This window comes from Phialemonium atrogriseum, assembly GCF_030411735.1.
Source record: "Phialemonium atrogriseum strain 8032-3 unplaced genomic scaffold QBC33scaffold_3, whole genome shotgun sequence".
NCBI lineage: Eukaryota > Fungi > Ascomycota > Sordariomycetes > Cephalothecales > Cephalothecaceae > Phialemonium > Phialemonium atrogriseum.
The window spans coordinates 325,310-349,504 of NW_026848140.1; the positions used below are offsets into that span (position 1 = coordinate 325,310).

Genomic DNA, 24,195 nt, shown 5'->3' on the forward strand with positions numbered 1-24,195 from the left:
CGCTTAAAAGGGAGAGAGGCGATTCGGCTTAAAGGGACAGCGGCCCCACATTTGTGCCGTCATTGGCTAAGTTTCCCGAATGCCGGGACGCCGACAGAAGGTCTGGATGCCCCTCGTCCGGATTCGCGACTTTTCAGGGCTGAGCGAGCTGATCGTCTTTTGTGACATAGAAGTCCACAAGTTTACCAATTGCTCTCTACTAGACTCTCTCAGCCTGCGGCCGGCACTCCAATGCGACGGGATACGGGGCATTTCATCTCTAGAGTGGAAGGCATTGCCATTCCATTCCAATTCCAATTTCAGTCACGAGTGGGCAGTGACATGTGAAAAGATGCGTCATAGATGTAGGGCTCGTGCTCCCCCACACAACGAACCGCTTTTCGGTTCTTCGAATCATTCGTCCCCCGGAACAGCCCAGCTTATTGGACGATCCGGTGTACCTCGGTCAACTTCCGTTGGCCACTGCGGCTCAAATTAATTGATGGAGATGCGGCATTCGTCACATGTTGTTGGTTTTGGCTTGTGGCACTGAGTTCAAGCCGCATATGCCTCACTCCTCATTTTCTGGATGGGATTGCCCCAGGTGTGCCTGACTCCCTACATGCATCTTTTGTCCTGTCCAATATCTGCCAAGCCCTTGGTCTCGCGCGATAAACTCGCAGCCCTGCAAGTGGCTTTATTTATCCTTCGACCTCCTGCGTAGACTGTAGCACAGCAGCCCGAGGCAGGATAGAAATAAGGTAGCCCGCATCTTCAAGTCGAGTGGTTGCAGTATTGACACCTATGCAAGATGCAGCACACTGTTTCCCCAGATTCACTCCACCCCCCCGAGCATGATTCTCTCGTTGCTATCCAAGATAGATGTTGGACATATAGATCACGGCATTAGATCGAATCTTTGAGAATTGCCTATCCTATTTCAGTCGCAGCCTCGGGATAATCCAAAGCCAACGACCTAGCTACCCACTCCTGTAACAACTCCACATCATAAACTCGAGTCCGTGCTGCACTCCAACTCCAGCTCGAGCAACCTCGCCTCCCTCCGCTTGTAGAACGTCTCGAGGCAGTTCCTCCTCTGCTCCGCTGTCCAGCTCTCGACGACCAGCGCAAAGTCCGTGGCGCTCAGGAACCCAAACTCCCTCGCCATGGAGCAGAACTGGCGCCTCATCACGCCGGCTGGCGGGTTGTAGCTGAACCCGGCGCCCCCCGACCCCCCCGCGGCCCCGCCGGCGACCTGGCTGTCCGCGAATAGCGCGCCGTCGTCGCCCCGGGGGTCGTACTGGCTGCCGTCTGCGCCGGCCATCTCGGCGCGCCGCGACAGCTGCGCCTCGACCCTGCTCGACCCGACGACCTCCGAGTTCTCGTGCGTGTACTCGACGCCTGCCGAGGCGAGGATGGCGGCGATGGCGTCGCTCTTGGGGGGCCTTCCGGCCTGCTTCTTCGCGTCGAGAAGGTCCTCCTTGTTCTCCGCCGTCAGGAGCTCGGCGAGCTGGCCCAGTCCGCCGGGGCCGTCGTCGTCGTCAACTTCTTCCTTCTTGACCTGTGTGAGGGCGTCATCCTCGTCCTTCTCGATCTTCTCGATCTTCTCTATCTTCTCTATCTTCTCTATGTCAATGTCCGTGAGGTTGACACCCGCCTTCGCCTCGGCGATGTTCGTCTTGTTGACGATGTCTCGGAGGACGATCTGGTCTGCCTGGAAGGTGAAGAGGTTGGAGAGGCCGAATATCTCCCCCTTCCGGTCGCTGTCTTGCTGGACGCCCTTGAAATAACGACGTTCGTTTGAAGCATTGTAGCCGATGTTCGCCTGCTGTTGCTTGTATATCTGTCGCGCGTAGACGATCTCCTCGATCGTACCGGCCGAGATCAGCCTGAAGACATCAACGTCGCGGACCTGGCCGATTCTGTAGGCCCGATCTTGAGCCTGGAGATCGAAAGACGGGTTCCAGTGCGGGTCGAATATGACAACTTTATTCGCCGACGTGATATTCAGTCCCACGCCCCCAGCTTTGGTGGATATAAGAAAGACGAATTGGCCGGGATCCGAGTTGAAGTCATCTACGACCCTCTGGCGTTCCTCGTAACCCAGGGACCCGTCCAGATAGCTGACGGTGTAGCTGGTGTTGTGAAAGAGATGTTGCAGTATGCGCAGCAGTCGCACGCTATGGGAGAAGACGAGGACCTTGTCGCCATTCTCGTGCCAGAAACGGAGGAGCTTCTTCAGAACCTTCCACTTCCCACAGAATTCGGGATTGGCAAGATTCATTATCGAGTCTCGATTGCGGTAAAGCTCCTCCCAGTTGTCTGGGACGCAGGTCTGCAGTGTGTTTAGCTCCGACTTCTGTTTGTCGGTCGGGTCGCTCGACGAGGGGATAAGGAGGGTAAGATGGTTTGCGAGCTTCTGCAGCGTGATGACCGTCGGAAAGACGATCGCCTGCCACGGCTTCCCATTCGGCAGGTTCGAGTAGCAGCACCACCCCCTTTTTCGGCCAGAGCCACATGGGCATGGGTCAGCCACGGAATTGATGAGGGATACATTAAATCCCTCAAGAAAATTCCCGTAAGCCTCCCTCTGACCATCGGTGAGGGGACAGAAGACCACCTTGTCGCTCTTCTTGGGCAGTTGGTTCGCAATGAGGGTCTTCATGCGGCGCAAGAAGAATTCCGGGAGCAGATTCTGCACCAGCTTTTTCGCTGTCTTCCGTGCCACACTGAGCTGGTGAAGGGTGGCATCGTGTGACTGGCCGACGGTCAGGGGCTTGCTAATAGTCTGCCTCCATTCGGCGATCGTCCCAAAATGCCCGGGGTTGGTCCAGTTGAGGAGAGTCCAGAGTTCCTCGTACTTGTTCTGGATAGCTGTTCCGGTGAGTCCGATTCTGCAGAGAGCATTCACCTCGTTCATTGCCCGAGTTGTCTCCGATAGGCGGTCCTTCATGACATGGCACTCGTCTGCGACCACGGCATCCCACTGGATAGCGTTAACGGCCCTTTGGTTATTTTTGTATGTCACGTATGTGGTAATCATGATCTCGAGTCTCCCCGCGCGAGCCGTTTGCAGAACGTCCTCTTTGTCAGCTCCATGGTACAAGTCCACATGCCACCAGCCCCAGCGATTCAGCTCATTCTTCCAGTTGCGAATCAATGAGCCGGGACAGACTATTAGCACTCTAGGATACCAATGGTCACCAGCACGGCGCATCTTGCGCATCCTCTTGGCGTCGCGCTCGTCTCCGCTCTTGCCAAATGCCGCGGCAAGAAATGCGGCGACTTGAACAGTCTTTCCCAGACCCATGTCATCCCCAAGGACGCCGCCTTTCTGGTAGACGAACAGCTGGTGGAGGAACCTGACTCCGACAATCTGGTAGTCACGCAGGTACTGCGCAATAGAGGCGGGTATCAAGCCAGCCGAGCATTCCAACTCAATCTCTTTATGCTCCCGCGAGGGCTTGATGCCGCTGCTGTCATCGAACTTTGGCCGCTCGTCCAAGGTCTGGAGACGTTCGTCGTCTGAGAAATCAATGTCGGCGAAATCGGGCGGCAGCTTCAACCCGGCTTCTCTCAAGGTATCCCGCGCCTGGTCAAACTCCCTACGTCGTTGTCGCAGGTACTCGGGTATATCGGCATCGGCATAATCATCCACGGCGGCGCCCGACTTGCCCACGTCCTTCACCGCGGATTTCGAGCCAGAGGTAGTTGTCTTCTTCTCCTTCTTTCGCGCATCTCCGGATTTTCCCGCAGGTTTCCTTCCCCTTCCAGTCGAGCGCCTTTTTGCTCGATTCTTGAAGTTTGTGTAGGCATCGTCTGAATCATCGGTCCACTCGACCTTCTCCTCCGCCTCGGACAAGCTGAGTCTCCGTTTGCCCAGTGTTTTAGCGCTGGGTCGCGATGGTCCCAGGTCGGCTGAAGAGGCGGTATCCTCGTCATCGGAAATGGCAATGACGTCTTTCACCATTGATGTGTAGCGACGGTGAATGGCAACCTGGAGATTCTTGAAGAGTCCCGAAGACAGACAAACCTTGAGGCAGATGATCTCGCGACGCGACGGTCCCGCATTGGGGCGTGTGCACGTGATCTAGTTAATTTATGCCCCGGGTCGTTCTCCGCATTGCAGGGATCAGAGCGGCTTCTTTCCGCCCCCGCATGTTCCTTCCACCTCGACTCCACATGCCTCGGTCTAAACAGGGCAGGGTGGGTTGGTGGTGGTGTTGCCTCACGAGTGAGTGGCCATGGATCCGTCAGCTGTAATCATACGTGAAAATCATGGAGTGATGTACTATGTATTGCATTACTTGCAACAACCTGCCCTACTTGCAAGTCCGTTTCAGCTGTCATGATGGAGGCTTCAAGCTCGAACAAGGGGTTCTTCCAGGACCAGCCTATCCTGAAGAACCAGCTATATGACGACGTTAGCATCCAGCGAATCGTCAAATGTGAGCATAGCCATGAGACTATCTTGAGACCAGAAATCCTCGCAGAAAGGTCCTGCGAGCATCAGTTGACAACTGCTCAGTGTTCCTCCCACCCTCCGTCTTCAAGACCGTCGAACCAGATCTCTCGAAACTGGGTGACGATGTCCTGTCAGACAACATTTTCAACTACGTAACCGATGCCGAAAAGAACTTGCCCTATCTACGCGGGAACGGCCGGGATGCATTTGGCAAGCCGAAGAGCGAGCTTGTCGTCACTGAAGGCTGGAGGAAACTCCAAGACTTTGGTATCGAAAAGGGGTAAGTGAAGCTCCACCGATATCAACCTCCGAGGGACGTGGACTCAACGTGTGATCAGTGTTATTGCTTTTAACTACGACAGCGACTATGCACAATACACAAGGACCATTCAGTGCCTCAGGTGAGCCATCGCACCCCTCCGACAGCCCATCCTCAGGATCCAGGAACTCACTACATACCCCAAACAAAGGCTGCACATCTGGGAAGCCTCCTGCGCAAACACCCTCTGTCCAGCAGCGATGCAGGACGGCGCCGCGCGCCTCCTCCAGCTTCACCTCGCCAAGAACGACCTTGAACCGACCCAGAGGCGGGTCATGCAGGACGCCTTCGACCGGCTAACCTCGCGGGACCCCAGCCGGGCCTGGACAAGCGGCCAGTGGATGACAGAGCGCTCGGGCGGCAGCGACGTCTCGCAGACCGAGACGGTGGCCACGTACGCACCGTTCCCCGACGGCCAGGCGGCGCCGCTCGCGGACGTCGAGGGCGGGATCCCGCTCGGCCCGTGGTCCATCGACGGCTTCAAGTGGTTCTCCAGCGCGACCGACTCGTCCATGACGATCCTACTCGCCAAGACGCGGCCGGGCAAGGGCCTCAGCGCCTTCTTCGCGCCCACGCGGCGGCACAACCCGTCGCTCGTCTCCGCCACGGGGAGGAGGGGCGGGACGGAGCTCAACGGCATCAACATCCAGCGGCTGAAAAGCAAGCTCGGCACGCAGTCGCTACCGACGGCCGAGTTGGAGCTACAGGGGATGCGAGGCTGGATGATCGGCGAGGAGGGCAGGGGGATCCACGAGATCAGCACGATGCTCACCATCACGCGAGTGCACTCGGCCATCTCGTCGCTGGGATACCTCGGCCGGGGGCTCGCCATCGCCAAATCCTACGCCCTCGTCCGCGAGGTCGGCGCCGGCAAGGGTCGGCGCATCCCGCTGTGGAAGAACGCGCTCCACATGCGCACCCTCGCCACCATCACGGGGGAGTACCACGCCCTGATGCTCCTAACCTTCTACACGATCCACATCATGGGCCTCGACGAAACCGACCCCCACACACCCAGCAGCAGCGCCTTCTCGACTTCCCATCCCCCGCCGCCCGAGCACGTCGCCCCGCTCCTCCGGGTCCTCCCCTCGCTCCTCAAGGCGTACGCGTGCTCGCGCGCCGTCCCGCTCCTGCACTCCTGCATGGCCGCGCTCGGCGGGGTCGGGTACCTCGTCAACGCCGAGACGGAGCACGCCAACGTGGCGCGCATCTTCCGCGACGCCTGCGTCCTGCCCATCTGGGAGGGCACCACCGACGTCCTGGCCTCGGACTCGCTGCGCGCCCTGCGCCACCCGCGCGACGGCCGCCGGAGCCTCGACGCCCTGGCCTGGCTCGTCGTCGAGCGCGGGGGTGGGGGCGCGCCGGAGGCGGTGCGGCGCGAGTGGCGGCGCGTCAGGGCCCAGATTGAAGGGGGGGGTGGGCAGGCGCTGCTGGCGGAGGCGGGGGATATTGCGTTTCGCATTGCTGAGATTCTGATGGCTGCACTGCTGGTGGTCGATGCGCAGTCGGACGATGGTCCTGAGGTGCGGACTATGACGCGGCGGTATCTGCGCAAGAGAGGTCTGGCTGGTCCTGATTCGGATGAGAAGGCCGTGGAGGGATTGGATGTTGACCAGGCTATTGTGTATGGCCGGGGGGCTGTTGAGCTGCAGGGAGGAGGCTCAAAGCTGTGAATCATGTGCCAATCTGGGGGTATCAATCGCAAAAGTCCGAATAAGCAAAGCGTCGTAAAACGTGTGGTCTGTGAAAGATTACAGGTTCCAACAGGTCTCCCTACTAATAAAGCCTGGCTTTCACATGGAATGTTATCAAGATCATGACAAGGTTGTCACCGGGTTCAGGTGCGGAATATAGCACCACAAGCGTGAATTCAATCAAGTATAAATAATATGTATTCCTGTCCATAATGCAATGAAGCAAAGGGCTCGGATTGCATAGATACACAAAGCCTCTCGGCGTACGCAACCTAACATACAACCCACAATACCGGACCTCCCAAACTCCGTTTTCCAAGTGCCCGGAAGAGCAAGGTCAGTCTGATCTAACACCTCAGCTGATATCCGTATAGCCTGCCTAGATACATAATGAGCTGCGCCAACAATCCAATGCCACCCAAACCAGAACCATAAACCGTGTAGCCCCCTTACCCACCCCCCCGTTTTTTTTGTACGGAAATCTAAAACCATGAGAAGGAAAACCGGAGTGCAAGCTCAATACTTGAGAGAACCCAGACAAACCCGCCCTTCTTAGCAAGACCAAGGGCGGGCAAGCAACCCAACACACAAACCCGCCCGGCGTGCGAGTATCCCATCCCAATCCTAGCTATTCATGTCTTATGCACGGCGCTCGCCAGGATTCTCCCACTTGATCGGGTGCACCAGCATGCTCCTCAAGCACATCCGGCCCGTCCCCCCGGGCCCTTCCTCCTCCTCGCGCCCGCCCCTGGGCGTCCCCTCGCCGGCGCGCCCGCCGTCGCTGCCCCTGCCGTCGGCCTGCGCGTACCCTAGCCAGCGCCTCCACAGGAGGCCCGCGAACTCGCTGTTGTAGTACCAGCTGGCGCCCTTGTGGTTGTGCTCGTTGGCCAGGTCGAAGGGGCTGCCGTGGCCGCCGGTGGAGCGGTCCCTGCCGCCGTTGAAGTTGGCGTCGACGGTGTCGAGCCCCCACTCGCGGTCGAGGAACACGGGGTGCGGCGCGTAGAGCGCCTTGAGCCCGTGGTGCAGCGCCATCGACCCCGGGAACATCTCGCTGAACATGCTGTGCCGCAGCCTCCACGTCTCCTCGTGCATCACCGCCAGCAGGCGCCTGCTCAGCCGGCTCGCCGTGATGATGGCGCTCCGCCGCGGCGGCGGCGGGTAGCTGTCGTCGTAGCCCGTCACGTCCCGCGCAAACACCCAGCCGCTCTCCTCGGCGTCGAACAGCGGATTGAGCGTGATCAGGTCGGCGTCCTCGCCGACGCCGCACCGCATCATGTCCTCCGGATCGGAGCCCCGCCCGCAGCCGCTCGGCAGGAACGTCGCCCCTTGCTCCTCGGCCCGGACGCCGCTGCGGCCCGCGAACAGCACCGGCCCCAGCACCGGCCGCCGGCCCGCCTCCCTCGTCTCGACGTGCACTTGCTCCGTGAAGTTCTCCCAGGATCCGTGCAGGTGCGGCAGGTAGTACTTCTCGTTGCGCTCCCACATGCCCACGCGGCTCTGGTCGCGGGCCCAGGCGCCGAGGCGGTCGAACAGCTCGTAGTAGTTGCCCAGCCAGCGCATGTCCATCTCCCAGTTCCAGAAGTGCTTGTACTCCGGGTGAGACAGGGCGAAGTGCTGCAGCGGCATGTGGGCGCTCCGGTAGACGCCGTGGACGTCGGCGCGGCTGGGGTTCTCGACGGTCGGCGAGAAGTCGCCCGGGTACATGAGCCGCATCTGCGCCTCGGACCACAGCGTGCAGCTGCTGTGGAACTCAGCCGGCACACTCTCGTCGAGCACGCGCTGCGCCGTCTCGGCGTCCGCCCATATGGGGATCTTGTTGTCGCGCACGTGCAGCAGGAAGTGCACCGTGTACTCGCCGCCCGACCGCAGCGCCAGCTCCGAGATCATGGCGCGGAAGTTGAGGATGGCGTGCCGCGTCCACTTGAAGCCGACGTACGACCGGATGACGACGGCGATGCGGTCGATCTTCTGCTTCCCGTTCTGCTGCAGTCGCGCCTGCTCCTCGTCCTTGCGCTGCTTCTCGGAGACCGGGGCGGGCACCGTCGACAGTGACTCGTCTTCGTCCGGGGCGCTGAAGCGTTCCTTGTTGGCCTCGTTGCATCTCTCCTGGGCATCGCCCCAGTCGATGATGCCGTAATCGATCTTACCCGTCTTCGACCAGACAATCTCGCTGCCTCTCCTCTCCGTGTCCATGCCTTCCTGCAGGCCACCTTGATCATAGCTGTACCCCAGGCCATACGGGCCATATCGGCCAAAGCGGTCGAAGCATATATCATCTCTCAAGCCGAGGACGCTGTGTGATCCGATCACAGGCTCGGGCTGCCCCTGGACGACACCGTCGTAGGCGTACAGATCTGGGGCGGGAATCGTCTCGTCCGGGTCCAGGTAGCAGGGACGAACCTTGTGGTGCTTACTTGTGTACTCTGAAGACTTATAGTCGGGATATGGAATGAACGGCGTCGGAGTTGGTAGACCGTTATTGGTTATAATTATGGAGGGCGGTGGTTTCTCGTCCCCTCCTCTCGGGAACTCGGGCGTGTAGTTCGACAAAGGCACTATCGCCTTCAGTCCGGTGAAGTAGCCATCAAGACTGAGTGCATTAGTTGGAAGATCTCTGGGTGTACACTGAGCGTCAAACTGGAGACGTACTGCCTGTACTTGATCCAGTGGGGCATGTTCTGCTTCTCCTCTGTGCCCAAGCCATCCTTGCGACTGTCCTGTGCACTTGCAGCCGCCTTATCTTGGCCTCCATTGCGGAAGTTGACCAGATCCAGTATCCTTCCACTCCCTGGACGTAGCCCGTGGGAAAACAGGCTTAGGAAGACGAGGACGAGCACAGTAGCGGTCCATAATATGACTCTCCGATATAAGCAGTGTGTGAACAAGGCTCGAACTCGAAGCTCGGACTTCTGATGCATTGGTGAGAGAAGAAAGCATGAGTCTTTGCCCGGCGAGAAGGCTGGGAAGGTGTAGGATTTACTCCTTGTTAACCGCGGGACTAGCTTCATAACTGGAAGGGGTATATATATATATGGGGAAGGTCGCAGCTGTCCACATCGGTGATAACCAGCTCTAACGAGTGCCTGCGAAGTTGGACATGAAGGTGAAGAGGAGACAGCCTGAATGATAGTTGGCCAGAGAAGGTAGAAGCCAACCAAACACGACAAAAAAGAACAGCACCCGACCTCTTGATGTTCGGGAAGGCAGAAGAGCAGGGGAGGAGAAGAGACCAAGAAACAGGCAATACTTTCCAGAACAAGCTCAAGGAAAAAAGTAAATTTGTAACGAACGCTGCTTCGCAGACGTGGTGTGGAGGCAGAAAGAACCTTGGACTTGTCGGACGTCAAGACGCACAAGGAACTGTATCTTCCGTGGGGGGGGCCACTCTCGATGTACAGGTAGATGTTGAGGAAAGAGAAGCTTTGGAAAGGCAAGGTATACGTCGATCGGCGACACCGCGACACCCACATTGCCCTCTCACCTGTTTATCCAATGCTTCAGATTCCCAGATCGGCAGGCTAACAACGCATGGCCAACAACGCCTGGCCAAACAACGCCTTCAAGAAAGCCTGACTAAAATCTTGCCTCGAATGTCCCAAATGGTCGAGGGACCGGCATGGGTGCTGTCTCCTCCTCCCGGGGCAAGGAAACAGAGCCTGCATACAGTTTTAGATGATTCAGCCATAAGTGAGAGAGCACACAAGAGCCCCATTGATGGTTGCATGCCGGCCATGGTTTCGACTCGGGATCCAAATGTGAGAGAGCTGCTGAGTGCCTGTGACGATGGGTCGACGATCGCCTAGTAGGTCTTTGCGCATACAGAAAGATTGATCTGCCTCGCTTGTCCGCCAGAATGTGCGTGAGATGCGTGATATGCCAGGTTCCTGGCAGGGCGACTGGTGACGATCGGCGTAGGGCGCAGAAACGAGAGTCTAATAAAAGCCCTCGAGCTCCGGCTGTCTCAGGAGCAGTGTAGATCAGTGGAGCGTTTGAGGTGCCAAGGTATCATCCGTCCCAAAGGCCCAAGATGGGCATCATCCCTGTCCGATAGCAACGGTCTGGACTCTTCGAGTTGCAGAGCCGCTGGATTGGTTCATGCCTCCCGTCCTGGATGACGAACATTCCCGCAAGTTCCCGTCCCTACTAGCCTCCCGGTTCCTTGGGGGGGGGGAGGGTGACAGTGTACTGCGTACTACATCAGAGGGTTGGAAGCGCCCAATGAAAAGGAACCTTGATCATCCAGTCGCCTAGTCGCTCGTCTGGAATACTAATAATGCTGAATGATACGAGGCCCCGTACATACATAAGCAGAAGCCAGTCAATTTAGGTTCTGGCGGGCGTCGGGTTATCGAGCATGAAACCGAAACCATACTCGCGCGTGCTTGTGTGGCGAAGCAACACACAACATGTTTCATGCCAAGACTCGATTCGTCAAGCAACAACCCAGGTCGATCATTTGTGGCATGATCTACAGGTTCTAGAAGCCTTGGAAATGAGGGATGGATGGTGGTATCTACCTCCACTATGTAGCCAATCTCGTATGCAACCATCTTGGAGCAAAAAAGAGATGGGGGGAGAGAGGAGAAAAGAACAGAACAAAATAACACAACAAGAAGATTCAAAATAACGGACAGGGTGTGATTCATCCGGGCAAAGTGTTGAGAAAGTTTAAAATCGAATTGGCTTGAACGAGTCCGTGCCTCGAGGTTGGTATCCATTGTATGTTGTATGGACCTATTGATGTACTGTACCTAAAGTATATATCGTCAACCCCTTTTTTCACCGACACCCCCAGTTGGATCAGTTGAAGTCGTCTTCGGCTCTCCGCCGTCCTCACCATCGCCGCGAAGTTCCATCTCCATGCCCAATTGGCCCGGCGCTCCGCTCGCGGGTGTTTCCTTCTCCCTCTTGGCCCGCCTCTTCCGATCCTTCTTCCGATCCACGTTGTCCCTCCACCCCTTCCCCCACCAGATCGCCGCAAGTATGCACCCCGTCGCGGCAACCAGGAAGGCCGCGCTGATGGTCGAGAACCAGCCGACACCCATGGCCTCCACGGCCGGCAAGACGCACGCCGTCGCGGCGCAGGCGAACAGGTACCGCACAAAGTAGTTCCCCGCGATGACCTCGGCGCCGCGCCCTTGCATGACGTCCAGGCAGTACGTGTTGAGGCTGGGGAAGCAGAACAGCTGCGCCACGCCCTGAACGAACAGCATGACCACGGGGAGCGGTATGCCGCCGACCTCCTTCTCGACGCTCCAGCCGTAGACGAGCATGCATGCCGGGATCACGCCGCCCATGAAGGGCAGCGCCGAGCGCATGCGGTCCTCGGGCACGCGGACGCCTCCCCGCTTGACGATCCACCGCCGCACGACGTAGTCCGCGTACCGGCCGCCCATGAACGTCCCCGTCAGGTAGCCGCAACCGGGCGCGAGGTAGAACAGGCCGCCCTGCATCGGGGTGGTGAGGTTGAAGCGCGGGTTGAGCACGTAGCGGATCGGCGTCAGGAGGCTGTACATGTTCCAGACGACGGCCGACGACGCCAGCCCAGCCATGATCAGGTTCGGGTACCGGTACAGCCGCAGCACGCGCATCGGGTTGATCATCCCCCACAGGATGCCGGCCCGCTGCCGCGCCGAGTGGCCCGCCAGGTCGTCGATCTTGCGGTGGTGGATCGTCTCCGGCAGCAGCGCGAGCGTCCCCACGGCCGCCACCCCCGACAGCGCCGTCTGCAGCCAGAAGATGTCCCGCCACGACGCGTACGTCACGATGATCCCGCCGAGGAAGGGCCCGAAGGCCGGCCCGATCAGCGTGCCGCTGAGGAACCAGCCCATGGCCGTGGCGCGCTCGACGGGGCGGTATATATCACTGGTGTGGGAGCAGTGGGTGAGCATCCGTATTCTGAAGGGCAGTGTAGAACATCCGGGTTATGTAGATGAGCAGGATGGGAGTACTTACGCTAGGCATGCTGAGCCGACGAGGATGAAGGCCGTCCCTTCGAAGGCAGTCAAGGCCCTGAAGATGAAGAAGGCCGCCAAGTTCGGAGCGAGTGCCGTCCCAATGCTGCACCCAAAGAACAGCACGGCCACGATCTGGCTTATCTGCATATCGGTGTCAACCATCTCCGCTCTTCCTAAAACTCTCAAATTCTGCCTCCTTTCCTCTCGCAGCAGAACAAGCAAGCCAGAAGACGAATCCACTCACCAACTTCCTCCCATAAACCTCACTCAGCGGCCCCCACACAATAGGCGACAACCCCATCATAAGCATGTACACAGCATTAGACGCGTTGATGACAGTCCCCGTGCTACCGTACTCAGCCGCAACCTCAGGCGTCGCCGCCAGCACCGACGTGCTCGACACGGGCGCCAGGAACGAGCAGAACGACAGCAGCGCCACCACCAGCATCTTGCGCCGCGGCGCCAGCCGGTCGTACACGGACTCGTCCTCCTCTTCCTCTTCCTCTTGCCCGTCGTCGTCGTCGCCGCCTGCTGCTGCTCGTGCCGACCGCCTGCTGTAGTGGTGCTCGATCGGGTTGTCGGCCCCGAGAGACGACGGGTGCCGCGTCATCGTCGACACCCGCTGCTGCTCCTCCGGGGTCGGCGCCCGCCCGGCCTCGACGTCCTCGGGGGAGGCGGCGGCGGTGGTGGTGGTGCGCTTAGGCATATCCGGGGTGTCTTGGTGGTGAGCGGGATGGGCGGGACGGTGGCGGGGACATGGCAATCCAGCCAACAAGGGGGTCGGGTGCAAGGGGGCGTCCTGGTTCTGTGGCGAGGAGCTCGCGATGGGTTCATCGCAGGCCAAGACAGCGCTAAGAAACCAATTCCTTCCTTGGCAGTAGTAGCAGTAGTAGTGTAGAACCGGCCAGGGAAAGAAGGGGACGAGGTGGGTATACGCCCTGCTTTTCTTCTTCGTCCTGTGTCGTGGGTTTCCCCCTTTCGATTGGAAAAACCGTCCTGTTTAGTGGCCCGTCTTCTCCCCTGCTTCAACGGCCGAGTATCGGGGATGAAGTGTGGAGACAGGACACCCTGCCCTATGATGGTCCTGCGCGGTGACTCGTTACTTCATCGGGAATAGACCGGGGGGGCCCACCGCGGCAAAGGTTTTCCGTCTTATTACCGACCGACCTATCCTCCGACGAAAACCGGTAGCGGACCGAAAATTCCATGTGGGGCCCCGGAATGTTGCCGGGGGATGCTGCCGGATTGGTGGGGGGGCTCGGAATTCGTCCGTAAGGAACGGGCCGTATCTCGGCGGAGGAGTGCAGAAATCAGCTGGGAGCAGAGCAATAAGAGACTCGGCTGGGCTAAAGTGCATCGGTCTCGATTATGCTAGCTAACTCGAATGCCTTGGAACTGAAACAAAAAGATTCTGAGCCAACGTGTGTCCGCATCCGTCCATCTATACCCCGTATTATCTCCAGGTCTAGCAATAAAAACATTGTGATGTAGTTAGTCAGTCAGTCAATCCCCGTCGAACTCCAATACAAACACTTGAAATATTATAACAGAATTACTCGTTATGCCGTAAGACACCCCCCAGTTGTCGAACCCCCAACCCAAAATCACCACGTAAACATCATCAGCGCCGGGTTCAGCAGCAGCGGGAGGGCAAAGTGCGAGATGACGATGGAAGCGAGCGGGTAGATGGAGAAGAAGGTGGTGATGCGCCAGTTGTAGGGGAAGGCAAAGTAGCCGCAGACCATGAGGGCGGTGCACGAGAAGCAGAAGAGGAAGGTCCACTTGAACTTGCGCAGGATCTGGAGCGCCTCCTTGCCGAAGTTGACCTCCTCAAGCTCCTTGGACGTCGCGCTCCACGACATGTCGATCTCGAAGAAGTGGCACACGATCGCCTGGCTGAGGTGGATCGAGATGCCGCCCAGGAAGATGGTGAACATGGGTATCCATTTGAGGTTCTCGAAGACTGTGCAGGGGTTAGCTTTCACTATCTTCTCTTTCACGCCGTAAGGAGCAAGGGGTTAAGCTTACAAGATCCCAGGAGGGACTGTTCGCTCAGTCGGTACCGGAGCACCGCCAACGCGACGTTCCCGAGGCCAGTAAACACAACGATGATGGAAATGTAGATGGCAAACGAGTCAAGGTAGTATTTGTCGTACAGCCCGTAGTACCAGCCCGTGATGAAGTAGTTGGCGATCGACAGGCTCCACGCCGCCGAGATGGCGTAGTACGTCCCGATGTAGGCGCAGATGGTTACCTTCTTGGGAAAGGGGATGGACGAGAAGATGAACTTTCGGAAGAGGGGTGTGAACGGGCCGCGTACGGGCCACAACCGCAACGGGTGGAAGATGAGCTCGTTGCACCCGTAGGCGTACTTCTGCCACCGGGCCAGCTCGTCGTAGACGGTCAAGCTGACGCCTTCCTTGAACCCGCTGCCGGTGTAGGTCGAGTACCGGAGCGAATATCCCGCCACCTGGAGGCGGAGCGCCATGTCGAAGTCCTCGGAGACGTGGCTTTCCGACCAGAACTTCTCGTAGCCGTCCTCGTCAAAGTACGACGCGGCATCCTGGAGGGCTCGCCACCGCAGGATGGCGTTGTGGCCGACGAACGGACAGGCATCACCCGAGGCGACAGCGAAGGTGATGGCAGTGTAGATCAACCGGGTGAACCAAGTCACGCTAGGTAGCGAGTCCCGGTTAGTATCGAGTTCATACTATGAGTGACCAGGCAGGTCTAGAGGGGACGAAACTTACCCGTTTTCGAAAAACGATGTCGTCACGTTCATGACGCCCGACGTGTACTGCATGATGGCAACCTCTGGGCTTTGTTCCATCTCGCTGACAGCATCGAGCAGACAGTCATGGGGCACCCGCGTATCCGAATCGATGATCAGGATATAGTCGCCCACACGAATGTTCCCATCCGCCCAGGTTCTTCCCTCATCCTCGTCCAACGCCGCCGCCAGACACTGTTGGTAAGTGCTGGACTCTTGATCCTGGGTCCAGCCTTGGGGGCGTTCAATGCGAGCAAGCATGTCCTCGACCCTGTTGCTGACGTGCAGTGCGTAGTTCATGTTGCTGGCCTTCTTGAACTTGCCGCGGCGGAGGAAGTACTTCTCGCCCTTCTCGCTGTCCGGCTTCGGGCAGTGGGCGGGCCGTGCCACCCAGCCGATGTTGTGCTCGTCGTAGAAGTCCCGGCGCGCCTGGGCCTCCTCGTCCTTGAGCAGCTGCATGCCGTCGTCGTTGACGAAGATGTTCGCGGTGCCGCCCTGCATCTCGTAGGTGCTGATCGCGGTCTTGAGAGACACTACCGTCGGCCGGATGACGGCGTTGAGCCCTTCTTTGTACACGGGCATCTGAATCGTGACGTGCGGGAGAGTGTGGATGTCGCGGTTGAGCCGGCGCGGAGCCTTGCCCGAGTAGTACTTGCTATTGGCGGTGACAGCGGAGATGGGCCCGAAGATCTGAAACAGATTGCCGATGAGAGCCTGGAAGAAGAACTGGGTGGAACTGTCAGTACTAGGTCGACGGCTCTCGCCTCTCCAGAAATACTCACCAAGCTTGCGAACATCTGAACCGGCGCGGCCGCTATCAATGCCAGTCTCTTGTAGTCGCCGTCGACCATGACCTCTAGTGCCAGCCACCTCCAGCCCAGGCCAATGCATACCAAGCAGATTGCCAGGGTCAGAGCAACCACCGTGGCACTTTCCAGTCGGACGGGCCTATGCTCCCGAGCCAATGCTTCCTCCAGTTGATTCGCGTCAATCTCATTCGTGGTGGCAGCGGCTTGAGCCTTCTCATCCTGCGCCTCCTCCTCTCCTTCACCATCACGGCCCCAAATGATCTCCATAAAACGCATCTCCAGATTTTGCGCCCGGCCCAGCAACTTTTCGGGCTCGTCGTCCCACACGATCAGCATGCTGACATCCTCGATGAATGCAGCGAACTGATGCAACTGACACCTTGGAAGGTCTGCCATGGTTTGAAGGATCTGGACGCGCAGTCCTTCGGCGAGAGGTACGTAGTCGATCCCCGCCTCCTTGCGGCGAAGAGACCCGAGAATCGCCCGCACGACAGGCGTGTTGACGGTCATTGCGCAGCGGACATTCATCCGAGCCACCATGGTGTACAGCGAGCCCGGGATGGAGCTCATCTCGGCGGGACAGCAGGTGAAGTTGCCCCGGGCTTTCTTGAGGACGACACCCTCAAAGGCGTACGTACCCGAGGCGTACTGCTTGCGGAGCTGCTGCTCGTAGAGCCAGTTCACCATCATGTCATTCTTGATATCCATTAGAGAATAGTCCGAGTTCCGGCGGTCGCCAGCTGGAAATAGGGAATGTCGCGAGGACGTCGGTCGGGGCGAGGATGGGCTCTTGCGTCCTGGGATTGATCCGGCATAGGAGTTGGTGGCCGAGTGGTTCCGCCCGTGCAGTTGTGGTCGAGACCCGTTGAATGATCTGAGAGACTGTGGTACAGAAGAAAGAGGCTGGAGGCCAGACTGTGAAGGAGGATGCGAAGTGAGCGAGCTTGCTATCACCGGTGCCTGCTGTGGGCTGTTGTGCGAAACCAGATTCCGTGGTGGCTCAGGGGAAGCGACGGGCGGGTTTGCCTTCGTTCCTCTTGCCTTCCTCTCCACCATCGAATGCTCTTCCGGCTGCTGCGAATTCTCGTCATGTTTAGAGACTGGCGTGAAGTACGACTTGAACGCCTTCATTATGAAGGTTGCCGATAGGCCCTGGCAGGCCCCTTAGAGTAGCCTCCTCCCGCTATCTATCGCAAGAGAGAACCTTATTGATCGTGATAAGCTGGCGGAGAGCGAGTGTCGAGAATACAATGTTTTGAAGCGTGTCTTTCATGGCTTGGGAAGCCGGACAGTAGGTGTGTACATGGGATGGGAACGAGAAGTTGGGACATGGAGGCATAAGAGAAAGGCTCCAGGAGACTCGCCTTGGAGCTGAAAGAAGTACATCATGGCCAGCGTGTGGTGGAGAGGAACGCCACTCGGCAACTAGCAGCCTCTGACTGGGGGGCCATGTTCAGAAGAGACCAGACAGCTAGCCGTGTGGTTCCGTTCCGCTGTTGGAGCATCTTCACATGGCTACATGGCTGCCCTTGCGACAGATGTGGCGTTCAAGGCAAAGCATTCGCAGCGTTTGTGCGCAAATGAGAGGCACCCCCCCTGGTTCGTGGAGGCCAATGTTCGAGGGGTCCGCCCTGAACTAGAGCTGCACGATCTAGAAAGACAAAAGAGGTCTAGACTCCTGAGAATATCAGGAGTACCGTATCCATCATCCATCCTCTCTGCTGTGTACAATTGTAAGCAAAGTCTTGGCCGCATGGCAAATCAAGTCGACAGGAACAACATTGCTATTCAGTAATCGATCTTACTGCTGGTCTCCGATCGACGTTACTGATGATCCTGAAAACCCACAGTGGTCCACAGGTAGGCAAGCACGAATGACGTGCCCTGGATAGGGGGTCCTGGTCTTATCCTCAGCTTGATATTCGCAGGCTCGTAATGTGGTACCTGGATCGTATCTCTTTTGACGCTTGCAAGTACTCCTTAGTCCCAGCGCCAGTGCCAGTGACAGTTGGACAAAAAACGGTCGCTGCTCCCACTTCTGGGCGCTCAATTCCACGGCCCCGTTTGTGGCAGATTCGGTATCTCGGCATCGAATCCTCGGCGGTCCAGATTCGAGATACTCTGGTGCGTACTTTTTCTGCAGTCATACTACATCCATTACGAACAGTAACAAGCCACCGACGACGTGGTTGCGTGGCAGGATAGACACAACCGCGCATATCTGTGCGCCTGTGAAGTATACACCTCCACCGGGGTCTCAAGTGTTAGTTCGGCAAGGGGTTAGATACAAAATAGTAGCAGTGGCTGTATGGATCCCCCAGGTCACTCGCACTAACACTTGAAACCCCGGTGGAGGTATAGAACGGTTGGAAGCTGAGGTCGTTAGTGAACATCCGGTACGGATGCTCCGCGCTAGTTGTATCTTGGACACGGTACTTCAGTGCTAGTTGCGTGCTGAACACACTAGTGTGCCGTGGCATCCATCCGACCCCTGGGCAGTTCTCGATACTTGCCCGAATGCGGCTAGAGAGGCTCTTCGATTTTCAGCTTTCGCTTTGGCCCGTTGTTCTCATTTGGGTTCCGCGTTTCAGCCAATGCATTTCATCCCACTCAGAATCTGTAGATCTGGCTGCCCAACCTGAATACCGTGTAGACTGCAAGCCATATTCTTGTTGGGAAGTTGATGGAGTGGCGTTGGCATCTGTTGTGTTTCTACCATCTGTGGCCAACACCGCCATTTGCCGTCTTCTCATAATACCTCATGGCAGATGAACGGTTGTCCACCTCCACTAGCACAGTGCACTATAAGGGCGCTACTGCTGTTAGTTCCTAGGGCTATCAAAGCTTAGCTACTATCTGTACATGGTATATTCTTTCCAGCTCGAATACGGATCTGTTCAGTCCAAGTGTCGTCACTGTCGTCAGCCAGAACAAACTAGTCGATTTTGCAGGCGGAGGCATGCTGGGAGGCTGGAAACGCGGAAACGTGGAAAACCGCGGAACCGCGGAACCGTGGAACCTGTCTGGCTGCTGGCAATGGCGGCGGCCTGCATCTGCAAGCTGCAATTTATAGCCACTCATGCAATAAATATCACGACAAGCCACATCTAGCCATTCATCACAACAGCTAGGCAATACACATCATCTCGCTTGCCGAATCAGGAATCCGGTGATCTTGAGACTCAGCTGAGATAAAGCCCCTGTCATCAACGCATCGACCCTCTAGTGCATGCTTATAAAAAATTAGTTGGTCTGAGGCTAAAGGACCAACACAGAAATTCGAACAGTCCAGACCTGATTGTCCAGGCTTGCGTTCAAAGAGCGCATTTCGGAACTTGTCGGCCGTTGCCTTTCCATCGGCTCTTCCGGGTGCCAACCGAGAGTAGCTGCTATGGCCTGGGCCCCTAGTACATACCTCAAGTGAAATCGTCAAGGCCCCTGCAGACTAGGTATGACAAGTAGGTACCGATAGTCTCACCAACATGTTTAATACTTGATACCTGTCTCCTGTCGCTCGTTAAAATGGACCAAGCTTCTTCTTATCTACCGACCCTATCTTTCTACCCTCAACTGCTCAAAATTTTTCAAGGCTGCTGAGTCTAATAGTGAACTTCCATGATTTCAAAGATGTCGAAATGCCTTGAAAGTAGGAGACTCTCTCCATTGCGAATGCCAAACTTGGTTGGCCCGTAGTCCGGTCACCTTCACCTAGGTAGGAAGGAGTTGACGAGCACCTAAGGCAGCACAAGGTTATACAGCAAATGAAGGTAGCCACGTGACTGCTACTCAATTGAGGGGCACGTGAGGTCACCCCTCCTTTTTCAGCGCCCCAAGGCAATCCAGCATCGATGACCGCCTTATCGAGAACAGAAAGCATGATTGCAGAACCTCACCTGCTTCTCTGACGATCCAATACCTGGCACGGATGGTGTTTCTAATCACCCTTTAGTTTTCTTTCTTCTTCTTCTTTTTTGCTTCGATTTGTCCTCTGACTTCCACTTTCGCTTCTTTCCTCAACAATGGTTCTGTTCGTCGACTTGGACGAAGTTGTTGGGCGCGATCCACCACATCTTCAGGGCGGCAAGCTGGTATGGGGAGGGACGCAATCCCAAGATGAAGTCGCAGGCACAGACACCTACTTGCCACCAGGCGGCAGGACGGGACCGGCAGGAGACGAAGGAATGGAGGCTCACGAGCCCGCCGTCACGAAGTATCCGAGCAGGAACCCCGTGACGGAGGCTTTGGGATGCTATCCGTACGCGGACACTGATCCTTCCTTTTTGATATTTTGCCTCCCTTTGACCGCATCTATGGCTCTTCGGATTTCCCGTGGCGGGAAACACTGACTAGCTCTCCCAGTATCGTCGTGGCCATTGCGTCTTCCATTGACCTAAACACCCTCGACAACCTGTCGCGGACCTGTCGCCAGATCCGCCACGCCCTGCTCCAGTATCGCAGGGTCCTCCTGCTCTCGACCCTCCATTGCCTCAACGAGGAGCTCCCCGTTGAGCGGGAGGAGACACTGCGGTATCGGGCCAGGGCGGGGAATTGGTACTACATGGAAGACACGGGGAGGACGAGCTACAATGGGAAATCCGGCCGCTGCGCCAGAGATATGGTCGCTGAATGCCGGCGGTGCAAGGCGGTTGTCTGCCGTGTGAGTGCTGTCCATCTCGCCCAGTATCTATATCTGGCCAATGGGAACCTCTGCTGATGGCATCTTTCCTCCAGAACTGTGCCATAAAACCGCCTGCGCCCATTGTCCTCCGAGAAAGACACCGGCGTCTTTGCCTAGCTTGCACTCGGGTGCCGATCGGCTACCTCGTGAAGCCAGAGCTTCCGTCAAATGTGTCAATACACTCAGACGCTATGCAACAGGCGATGTGCAAGTGCGATTCTGATGGTGTCTGGCTGTGCCAGCCATGTGGGCGAACCATACGTGGCGAAGATTATGGTTATCGAAGGTAATCCTCTCGGTCCCCGACATTGTTAGCCTGTCCTTACTTACCATTTTATCCGCTCCTCAGTATCTGGAAGTGGCGCCATCAGTATGGAGAATTATTAGGCGGTCTGGGTACTGGCATCGGCGAAGGCGATCGAGGCGTCACCTGTGGCCGCGATAGCGAATGCATCGCTGCCCGCGAGCGCGAACAAGAGACAGACTGCGACGCCGCCGACGCCCGCGAAGCCGAGAGTTTCCTGCAACTGCTAGGAACCAGCCCGAGTCCCTCTCCGCAACCCGCCGCCCCGATACCGGCAGTGCAGTTCCCCTGGACCGCGCCGGGCGGCCACGGTAGCACCTCCAGCCTGGCATCAACCCCTGGGACCATACCTGGGAGCAGCACCGGCAGTTTCAGCAGCCTGAACAGCCTCTCCAGCAGCACCACGGGCCACGGCGGTGGCCACACGCCGCCCCTGCCTGCGGGGACGCCCGCGCAGCAGCTCATGGTAGCGGAGTCGGCGGCGAGCCGGCGCACGCCCAGCCCCGGGACGCTGGGGCCCGGGTACGCGCGGCACGAGATCGAGGGCATCGGCGGCGTGGTCAAGACGAAGCTCGTGCAGATGGTCAGGGTCGGGGCGTGCGTGCCCGTGTGGGAGGACGAGACCGCGTCCAGGAACGTCCTGGGCAGGGAGGTCAGCGGCAGCCTGAGGAGCTGGTGCGGGTGGTGCTGGAGGGTGATCCCGGGGAAGAAGGACTACGAGACGGATCGGCAGATGACGGGGGGTGACTGCCAAAGCACGCCATTCTCGGGCGGGAGGCGAAAGGGGATATCGAGCCACACCCTCATGAGGTGACAGTCTCGGGGTTATGGTACTTGCGTGGATCTGATACGAGGAGATATATCCCCGCTCCAACATTATACGACATACACCGTCCTTGTAGTCGGACGAATACATTTCAAGGCGACCATGCAACGTAATGAGAATAGATAGGAAGGCATCAACTGCAACTATGCCCTCCTAACGGATCCTAAGCGCAGTTGGTGTAGGTCTCTTTGGTGGAGGCAGCGGAACTTGACCGTCCATTTACTGCTAGCTGGGCTTGTTGACACATGGAATAACGTTTAATACATGACATAACGAGAGATAATATTTGCACAAAGACAGGAGATATGCTCCCGATTTCTGAACTGCCAACCGGCTCTGCTGAGTGACCATCCCCAAAGTGCCCCTTTGCGATCTATATGACTAGCCGGCCAGGATTGCTCTATCACATCGTATAACGTACAACAAACAAACCCCCTTCACTCGATTCGATGATACATATACAGCCCTGCCTTTGCCTCTCCCCCCTATTCATCACCGGCATCACGCCAGCTCCGAATCCCCCCTATATCTCGCCCCTGAAGAGCAGCTCCCTCCTCCTCTGGCGGTCCTCTCTCGCGCGCGCCCGCACGGGGCCCCAGCGGGCCTTGACGCGCTCGAGGCCCTCGCGGCGGCGGGCGGCGTGGTCGGCGGGCGCCTGGCAGCACATGAGCACAAACAGGTGGCTGCAGCCGAAGCGGCGGGCCAGGGCGGCGACGCTGTTGGCGGCCGGGTCGGCGGCGCGCAGGGCGCGCATCGAGGCCACGTCGGATTCGGTCAGGTTGTGGAGCTTCTCGGCGTGGGCGTAGGAGGGGTGGAGGACGGGGGGGAGGTCGGTGGGTGGTGAGGAAGAGGAGGAGGATGCTGGATTTGAGGTGCTGCGGGAGTAGGAGATGGTGGTCGAGGAGTCGAATAGGCTCGGAAGGTTGGCCCGCCGCCGGGGGTCGTTCTTGGGGAGGAATTTGAAGGGCGTGTGGTAGATGGACGGGGCCGACGAGGGCGGGTTGAAGATGATGTGGCCGCCTGGGGCCTTGTCGGACGAGCCGCTGGCCACGAGGAAGGATGGGTGCGGTTGGATGTTGAGGGCGCGCTTCATCCGCCCCGCGGTTGATTTTGCCCGGCGACTGGTCATATGTATGGGCTGTGGGAAAAGGGGGCTACTCCTCGCCGACGAAAGACAGCACTGCGCTGCTGGTCTGGTGAGCATCCGGAGCTCCATTGTGACAGTCGGGGGCGGAACACTCGGGGAGAGAACGAGGAATTGGGATCGGCGAATATGAACACTGACTGCCCCAGGAAGGGTTTTCCGAATTGGAGTTGATTGTCGTCCGAACTGGGTCGTGGCGCCTTCAATCCTTCAACCTGCCTCCGAGCTCTCTCTCTAAAGGAGACCTGAGCTTTTGATCTCGAATCATTTTTTTTTCGAGGCAGGACCTGTCTGTGTCACGTGGGGGATATTCATTCCGGGTTTAGCGTGCCTTCAGCTCCTTGGCTCGATTACTTAAGATAAAGTGGATGCTTGCGCACGAAGCTCTTCCAAGATGATGGTCTTGCTTTACAAGCTCAAACAGGTAGGTAGCTGATGCTGGCACCACTCAGCTGCGTACGTGGTTGCAATCTGGCTACAATTTCGTTCTTCTTGGCTTCCTGTTATTAGCTGTGCTATAGTCGTGCGGAGGGGCTACAGCCGCGTGGATTATTGTAGGATTGAGCATCGTGGGATCAGGCGGTGGAGGTAGTTCTCAGGAATGGCCCGAGTGTTAGGAACCCCGTGGGCAACCGGATGCGGCGTTGACATTGAGATTGTTCCTAAACTCAATGCATCCAAGCCTGTCAGAGCTTCGGGCTTTTACACTAATGTGGGAGGGAGCGAGGGAGCTCGAAGTTGAATAATTACTAGCAACATGACGTCTCAATCTCAGTAATCCTGCTTCCCTCTCTGCGGCTGTGTTCGATCTTGACAGCGAGCTCTGCCCATGGGTACGGGCTTCCAAGGCTGTGTTTTTTCTATTTTTCGATCTCACCGCCAGGCGGGCGCGCGCCTCAGTTTGATTGCGGTCGTTCATGCGAACCTCTTGTGTGGCGCTTGGTCCAACATACCACATTTAGGGGCCGCATTCGTTGAGCCTTGTTTCCCATGATTCCGGCGGTGCACGTTAGAATACACTCAACCTGGTAGCACCAATCCTTTACGGAGCTTACCTCCTGGACTAATAGTATAGGTAGTTTACCAGAAGGCAGCAGGAAAGCACCTTCTTCCATTACAAGAGCCTTATCTCTTCCTCGAGTCACGCTCTCTCGACGCCGGCGTATACAGCCACTTCTAGCCTGTTCCACTTCTAGCCTGTTCCTCCGAGTCAGGTATCGCCAGCCTTAAAAGCGCGAGACCAACGCCAA

At 57.6% G+C, this 24,195-nt stretch overlaps 7 protein-coding genes across 7 annotated transcripts; 2 read left to right on the top strand and 5 right to left on the bottom strand.

The window, feature by feature from the left end:
- Positions 1-954: 954 nt before the first annotated feature.
- Positions 955-4,008, bottom strand: QBC33DRAFT_465460 (P-loop containing nucleoside triphosphate hydrolase protein). Its single transcript, XM_060425136.1, has one exon. The coding sequence runs from the start codon at positions 3,947-3,949 to the stop codon at positions 986-988; it is 2,964 nt and encodes a 987-aa protein (XP_060287068.1). The 5' UTR covers positions 3,950-4,008; the 3' UTR covers positions 955-985.
- Positions 4,009-4,330: 322 nt separating this feature from the next.
- On the top strand, positions 4,331-6,436 carry QBC33DRAFT_555357 (acyl-CoA dehydrogenase/oxidase C-terminal; the record flags this gene model as incomplete). Its single annotated transcript, XM_060429627.1, has 4 exons — positions 4,331-4,427; positions 4,508-4,724; positions 4,783-4,845; positions 4,915-6,436. 4 exons carry the CDS (start codon positions 4,331-4,333, stop codon positions 6,434-6,436), a joined length of 1,899 nt encoding a protein of 632 aa, XP_060287069.1.
- Positions 6,437-7,096: 660 nt separating this feature from the next.
- On the bottom strand, positions 7,097-9,465 carry QBC33DRAFT_444982 (uncharacterized protein; the record flags this gene model as incomplete). The annotated part of the gene is made up of 2 exons (XM_060424303.1): positions 7,097-9,047; positions 9,107-9,465. The coding sequence occupies 2 exons, from the start codon at positions 9,463-9,465 to the stop codon at positions 7,097-7,099; spliced, it is 2,310 nt and encodes a 769-aa protein (XP_060287070.1).
- A 1,726-nt stretch (positions 9,466-11,191) lies between these two features.
- QBC33DRAFT_511670 (dityrosine transporter 1) lies at positions 11,192-13,120 on the bottom strand (the record flags this gene model as incomplete). The annotated part of the gene is made up of 4 exons (XM_060425854.1): positions 11,192-11,202; positions 11,295-12,355; positions 12,413-12,555; positions 12,659-13,120. 4 exons carry the CDS (start codon positions 13,118-13,120, stop codon positions 11,192-11,194), a joined length of 1,677 nt encoding a protein of 558 aa, XP_060287071.1.
- A 774-nt stretch (positions 13,121-13,894) lies between these two features.
- Positions 13,895-17,318, bottom strand: QBC33DRAFT_218983 (glucans biosynthesis glucosyltransferase H). The gene is made up of 4 exons (XM_060422765.1): positions 15,967-17,318; positions 15,165-15,910; positions 14,443-15,089; positions 13,895-14,377 (listed from the first exon to the last, which is right to left on the bottom strand). Exons 1-4 carry the CDS (start codon positions 17,122-17,124, stop codon positions 14,019-14,021), a joined length of 2,910 nt encoding a protein of 969 aa, XP_060287072.1. The 5' UTR covers positions 17,125-17,318; the 3' UTR covers positions 13,895-14,018.
- Positions 17,319-20,012: 2,694 nt separating this feature from the next.
- On the top strand, positions 20,013-21,789 carry QBC33DRAFT_555361 (uncharacterized protein; the record flags this gene model as incomplete). The annotated part of the gene is made up of 4 exons (XM_060429628.1): positions 20,013-20,248; positions 20,353-20,650; positions 20,725-20,882; positions 21,021-21,789. 4 exons carry the CDS (start codon positions 20,013-20,015, stop codon positions 21,787-21,789), a joined length of 1,461 nt encoding a protein of 486 aa, XP_060287073.1.
- A 210-nt stretch (positions 21,790-21,999) lies between these two features.
- On the bottom strand, positions 22,000-23,249 carry QBC33DRAFT_566325 (mitochondrial ribosomal protein subunit L20-domain-containing protein). Its single transcript, XM_060430458.1, has one exon. It carries the CDS (start codon positions 23,015-23,017, stop codon positions 22,325-22,327), a length of 693 nt encoding a protein of 230 aa, XP_060287074.1. The 5' UTR covers positions 23,018-23,249; the 3' UTR covers positions 22,000-22,324.
- Positions 23,250-24,195: the final 946 nt, after the last annotated feature.

What these genes read in the sequence shown, in the direction of transcription:
- QBC33DRAFT_465460 (XM_060425136.1), bottom strand. Translation starts at nt 3,949, where the DNA reads ATGGTGAAAGACGTCATTGCCATTTCCGATGACGAGGATACCGCCTCT.
- QBC33DRAFT_218983 (XM_060422765.1), bottom strand. Translation starts at nt 17,124, where the DNA reads ATGAAGGCGTTCAAGTCGTACTTCACGCCAGTCTCTAAACATGACGAG. An exon ending in TTCAGATGTTCGCAAGCTTG is followed by an intron (nt 15,911 to 15,966) that starts GTGAGTATTTCT and finishes AGTTCCACCCAG; the next exon opens with TTCTTCTTCCAGGCTCTCAT. An exon ending in ACATCGTTTTTCGAAAACGG is followed by an intron (nt 15,090 to 15,164) that starts GTAAGTTTCGTC and finishes CTCGCTACCTAG; the next exon opens with CGTGACTTGGTTCACCCGGT.
- QBC33DRAFT_566325 (XM_060430458.1), bottom strand. Translation starts at nt 23,017, where the DNA reads ATGGAGCTCCGGATGCTCACCAGACCAGCAGCGCAGTGCTGTCTTTCG.